Genomic DNA, 6,081 nt, shown 5'->3' on the forward strand with positions numbered 1-6,081 from the left:
CCTTTGAAGCATCTGTATAGACCACAAAACTATCTTTCCCATTCGATAGAGCTAATACAGGCGCTCTTGTCAAATATCTCTTCAATTCTTGGAAACTTTCTTCACACTTAGGACTCCGTATAAACTTCCCACTTTTCTTAGTCAGCTAAGTCATGGGTCCAGCAATCTTAGAAAAATCCTTGATAAATCTCCGGTAATACCCTGCTAACCCTATAAAATTTTGAACTTCAGTAGGGTTTTCCGGTTGCTTCCATTTAGAGATTGCCTCAACTTTGGCTGGATCTACTTTAATCCCGTCCTTAGAAATTATATGACCTAAAAATGTCACTTCCTTCAGTCAAAACTCAAACTTGTTAAACTTAGCGTACAACTGATGTTCCCTCAAAGTTTGTAAAATAATTTTCAAACGTTTCTCATAATCCTCCAAGGTCTTAGAGTACACCAGTATATCATCGATGAACACCACTACACACTGATCCAGATAAGGCTTAAAAACTCGTTGCATTAAATCCATAAAAGCAGCAGGTGCATTGGTTAATCCAAACGTTATCACCGCAAACTCAAAGTGTCCATACATCGAGTTAAAAGTAGTTTTGGGTATATCCTTCTCCAAAATCCTCAATTGATAGTAACCCTACCTGAGATCCAATTTTGAGAATATAACCGCCCTTTGCAATTGGTCAAATAATTCATCAATGTGGGGCACATGGTACTTATTCTTAATGGTGACATCGTTCAAGTCTCGGTAATCTATACACAACCTTAAATTCCCATCTTTCTTCTTAACAAACAAGACCGGGGCTCCCCACGGTGAATCACTCTCCTTTATAAAATTCCGCTCTAGTAAATCCTGTAACTGCAATTTCAACTCTTTCAATTCAGCTGGAGCCATCCTATACGGCGTCTTAGAGAAAGGTGCTACTCCCGGAGCCACATCAATCTTAAAAGCTATTTTCCTTTCCGAGGGTAAAGACTCTAACTCTTCAGGAAAGACATCCGGATACTCCTTCACTACAGGCATGTCCTCTAATCTCATTTTATCACTAGGAGTATTTATAAGAAAAGCCAAATATCCTTGAACTCCCTTACTTAACATTTTCCTAACTCGAATCCCTGAGATAGGTGCAGATGTGGTTAATCTACCCCTTACTTCAAATTTCAGGGTTGCCTCTCCTGGAATGCACAACTCTACTGTTTTTGTCTTACAATTCAACTGGGCATTGTAACGGGCTGTAAGGATCGAAGACAACCTAAGAAAGGGTGAATTAGGTTGATTAAAAAGCTAATAAAATTACGGGCACTTTTTGCTCAATATGAAATTTACCCTATTTTCTAAGTAATCACACAATGAATCAATTAATGAATGAACAAAATCCTCTTGATAAGCAAACCAATTAACAACCCAACTAACAACCCAAATTGATGAATTACAATCACTCTTGTGTACAAAGGAAGGTTCACCTCCTCCTTGTCCCGAACTCCACTCGGTCAAGATAGGAAGTTTTACCATCCCTCAAGACAACCCTTACAGAGCTACACTCATGAAGTATTCACTCACAAATGAAAAGCTTACAATGAACCTCACACCACTAAGACTACAAATCTTCCTTGGAGAGTGTTTTCTCACTAAAACTACTCTAGATCTTTTGTATTTTCAGTATACAAAAGTTATTTGGAGTTCTTGACCATGCTCTATTTATAGGAAACCAAGAAAGTGCTTCATTAATGCTTCCAACGGATAGAAAGTAGCTGAAGAGTCAACTAGCCGTTGGGAGTGTCGGACGTCCGGTACTCCTGTTTTTTGCGTCCGACAGCAGTCAATGAGTTTGAGAAATTTTCTTCAATTCTATCGGACGTCCAGTATTGTCCTTATGAGCGTCCGACAGCTTTCGTCGAATATGAAGAATCCTATCGGACGTCCGGTACTTCCGTCCGAAGTTGCGTAATGATTATCGGACGTCTGATCCAAGCATCCGACAGCTTTCAGCAACCATTGTTTTCTTTCAATTGCACTTGTTCTTAGAATCAAATTGCTGCATAACTGAAAGTATTTCTTGAAGAGATATTAATATTATCCATTTATTTTGTAAAGAACAAAAGCTAAGGATCAAGGTCAACATTCTCCCCCTTTTTGATGATGACAAAACAATGGATGGAAGAAAGAAGAAGATTGAGTAAATGAGCATAAGCTCCCTCTCACTCATTGCATCCAAACTTATAATTTCAGAATAATTCCCTCTTACACATAGCATCCATTTCTCCCCCTTTTTGTCATCATAAAATGAGAGTAAAAAACTCATCCCAAAATTCAGCAACAATAATAAAGAATCCAATATTCCAAACAAAAACAGAGAAATGATATCAGAATTCAGCAATCACCAACATACCAACATATCGCAGAGAGTTTAACAAAGTAAATCATCATTAGATCAGAATTGTTCTTTTCTCTCCATTTTTGACATCATACAAATTCAGTAATATTCAAAAACATCAAGGAAAACTCAGTTCAAAGTATCAGAAACATCAAAAGAGAATTACCAAAAAAATATTATGAACAAGAATCTCACCAATTTTACCAATACCTCCTACTTGTTAGAGTTAGCATCATGTCTAACTATCCACATGCATTTCATGCCTCTTCTCATGTTTTTTCTCACTTAACAATCACTTTTTATGTAACCTTTTTGACAACAAAAATTACACATAACCAAAGGATTATTTACATGAAGAGGTTTAACAAATCTAACTTGTCTTTTTTTGTAAATGGTAAATTCATTTGCACTAGAATTCAACATTTTTCCATGTATGTCAAAATGAGATTTTGTATCAATCCTTTAAAAGTAGTTTTGTTTCTTATGTTGAAGCAACTGATTAAGATCATCCATTCTTCTTTTCAAACTCCCTTGTTCATTTTTGAACATTTCACAAAATTTTGTTTTTCTATCAAGCTCAAAGTGTAAAACAGTCTCACTCTTTTTTAGGAAATCACTATCAGTTTTCAATTTTTTGTTTTCTTTAAAAGACGTGCATTGTCTTGAAGAAGAAAGTCAATTTTATGTTTTAATTCCTTGTTTCTAGCATAAGATTCTTTCAAACTATCATGCAATTTTATAATGAAAGATTCAAGATCATCATCACTTTCAAAGTGAGAGTTAGAAGATGTTATCTCATCATCTCCAATGGCCATAAAAGCCAATTGAACAGATTCTTCTTTCTCTTCAATTTCATCATCGGAGTTACACTCATTCCATATGAATTGAAAATTGTTGAATCTTGATTTTCTTCCTTCTTTCTTCTTCATCATTGGACACTCACTCATGTAGTGTCCAGATTGGCCACACTCGAAACATTTGTCAGTTTACTTTTTATTGAACTCTTGCTTCCCTTTGTTTCTTGAGTTGTTGAACTGATTGGGAATGAATTACTAGGTTCTCCTTTCCTAAATCTTCTCTTATTGAGAATTCTCTTGAAACTTCTTGTGATGAGTGCAATATCACTTTCATCAACTTCCACATCATCTCCATCCAAGGAAGCTGAGTCGTCTTCATCTTGCGAGGCTTTTAGAGCAATACTCTTCCTCACCTTTGCATCTTCTTTCTCTTGCACTTTGGACTTAAGTTTCAACTCATAAGAGCTTAGAGAATTTACAAGAGATTCAACAGGCATTGAATTCAGATCTCTTGTCTCTTCAATAGCAGTCACTTTACTTTCCCAATCATTAGACAGAGCATTCAAGATTTTTCTATTTTTCTCTCCTAAGGTATATTCCTTTTCTAGAACATCTAAATATTTAATAAGATCATTGAATCTACAATACATTTGATCAATATTTTCATGGGGTTCCATCTTGAATGATTCATACTTGGTAACCAGAATAGACTTCTTTTGTTCTCTCACATTTTCATTCCCTTCATGGATTTCTCTAAGTTTGTCCCAGATTTCTTTAGCGGACTTACACTCTTTGACCCTAATGGATTCGTTTGAATCTAAGGCACTGTACAACACATTCATAGCTTTAGCATTCAAGGTAAGGTGGGTTCTATGTTCACCAGTCAATTCATTTTTTATTTTTGGTTTTGGTCTATGAAAGTAATTTCATTTATTATAGAGGCATCATATGGACCTTCATTAACAATAAATCACAATTCAATATCAATAGATTGTAAGAAAATAATCATTCTCTCATTCCAACTCACATAATTTGACCCATTAAACATTGGAGGTTTAATCACAGATTGTCTCTCAAAAAATATGGCATTGTTGGTTGTTATTTTTACTTCAAAGCCGCTTGAGTTTAATCTCTAGGAGACCAAACTCTGGTACCAATTGTAAGGATCGAAAACAATCTAAGAGGGGGTGAATTAGGTTGATTAAAAAGCTAATCAAGTTACGGGCACTTTTTGCTCGATACAAAATTTACCCTCTTTTCTAAGTGATCACACAATGAATCAATTAATGAATGAACAAAATCACTTGAGAGAAGTAGAAGAGATAAGCAATGTAAAGATCACAAATGTAACAATAAGTAAATAAAAAGGAAAGAATTACAAACCAATTAACTACCCAACTCCTCTTGAGCTTGTAGATTAATTCAAACAAGTTTCTTCAAGTTGATAAATTACAATCACTCTTGTGTACAAAGGACGGTTCACCTCCTCCTTGCCCCGAACTCCACTCGGTCAAGTTAGGAAGTTTTACTATCCCTCAAGATAAGCCTCACAGAGCTACACTCATGAAGTATTTACTCACAAATGAAAAGCTTACAATGAACCTGACACCACTAAAACTACAAATCTTCCTTGGAGAGTGTTTTCTCACTAAAACTACTCTAGATCTTTTGTATTTTCAATGTGCAAAAGTTATTTAGAGTTTCTGACCATGCTCTATTTATTGGAAACCAAGAAAGTGTTTCATTAATGATTCCAACGGATAGAAAGTAGCTGAAGAGTCAACTAGCCGTTGGGAGTGTCGGACGTCCGGTACTCCTGTTTTTTACGTCCGACAGCAGGCAGTGAGTTTGAGAAATTTTCTTCAATTCTATCGGACATCCGGTATTATCCTTGTGAGTGTCCGACAGCTTTCGTCGAATATGAAGGATCCTATCGGACGTCCGGTACTTCCGTCCGAAGTTGTACAATGATTATCGGACGTCCGATCCAAACGTCCGACAGCTTTCAGCAACCTTTGTCTTTTTTCAATTGCACTTGTTCTTAGAATCAAATTGCTGCATAACTGAAAGTATTTCTTGAAGAGATATTAATATTATCCATTTGTTTTGTAAACATCAAAAGCTAGGGACTAAGGTCAACACGGGCTAACCAGTCCATTCCTAGGATCACATCATACCCCTTAATCGCTAAACCCATTAAATCGGCCAGTAATTTTCGTTCACCAATCCAAATCTCGCAATCTCTATACACCAAATTAGCTAGTAAACTTTGATCCCCAGTAGCTGTTCTAACCTCCAGATCATAAGGTAATTTAATTGGTTTTAGATCTATACCACTCATAAAGTTAGGGTTTACAAAAAAATGTGTTGCACCCAGATCAATTAAAACCTTAACTAAACGGTGAAAGATAGGGATCGTTCTTTCAAGCACCTCAGTAGCATCGAAGATCTGTTGGTAGTCCAATGCGTAAACCCTAGTAGGTACTTTTGGTCGACTCCCTCCAGCACTAGTCTGCTTAGAGGTTGACTTTTTGGGCCTTTGAGTGCTACCTCCTACCTTCAACTTACTTGGACAATTCGCGAGCTGGTGCTTAGCACTACCATGAACCAAGCACTTTCCCGACTTCCTCCAACAATCATTCTGTAAGTGATTTGACTTGCCACAGTAACCACAATTAACTTGAGGGGTTACGGCTGGACCACTTGAAGGCACTCCTCTCGATTGAACCGGCCTACTATGACTTCCTCTGGATAGAGCTCCCCTTGAAGCTCCTGTGTGACAGCCCCACCTCTCCCTAGGGCGAACCCTAGGGTATCAGCGGACTGCCTGCCCAACTCTCGCCGGGGCTCAGTCGATCAAAGTACTAATAACTCAAATGAAGCGGACGAAACATCTTCCATGCAAGGGAGTG

At 37.1% G+C, this 6,081-nt stretch overlaps 1 protein-coding gene across 1 annotated transcript; it reads right to left on the minus strand.

Moving 5' to 3' along the window:
- Positions 1-337: 337 nt before the first annotated feature.
- On the minus strand, positions 338-1,036 carry LOC140009858 (uncharacterized). Its single transcript, XM_072056191.1, has 2 exons — positions 797-1,036; positions 338-472 (listed from the first exon to the last, which is right to left on the minus strand). The coding sequence occupies exons 1-2, from the start codon at positions 1,034-1,036 to the stop codon at positions 338-340; spliced, it is 375 nt and encodes a 124-aa protein (XP_071912292.1).
- Between the last annotated feature and the right edge of the window lie 5,045 nt (positions 1,037-6,081).

This window comes from Coffea arabica, chromosome 6e (assembly GCF_036785885.1).
Source record: "Coffea arabica cultivar ET-39 chromosome 6e, Coffea Arabica ET-39 HiFi, whole genome shotgun sequence".
Classification (NCBI taxonomy): Eukaryota; Viridiplantae; Streptophyta; class Magnoliopsida; order Gentianales; family Rubiaceae; genus Coffea; species Coffea arabica.

What these genes read in the sequence shown, in the direction of transcription:
- LOC140009858 (XM_072056191.1), bottom strand. Translation starts at nt 1,036, where the DNA reads ATGAGATTAGAGGACATGCCTGTAGTGAAGGAGTATCCGGATGTCTTT. An exon ending in ATTCACCGTGGGGAGCCCCG is followed by an intron (nt 473 to 796) that starts GTCTTGTTTGTT and finishes TATCTGGATCAG; the next exon opens with TGTGTAGTGGTGTTCATCGA.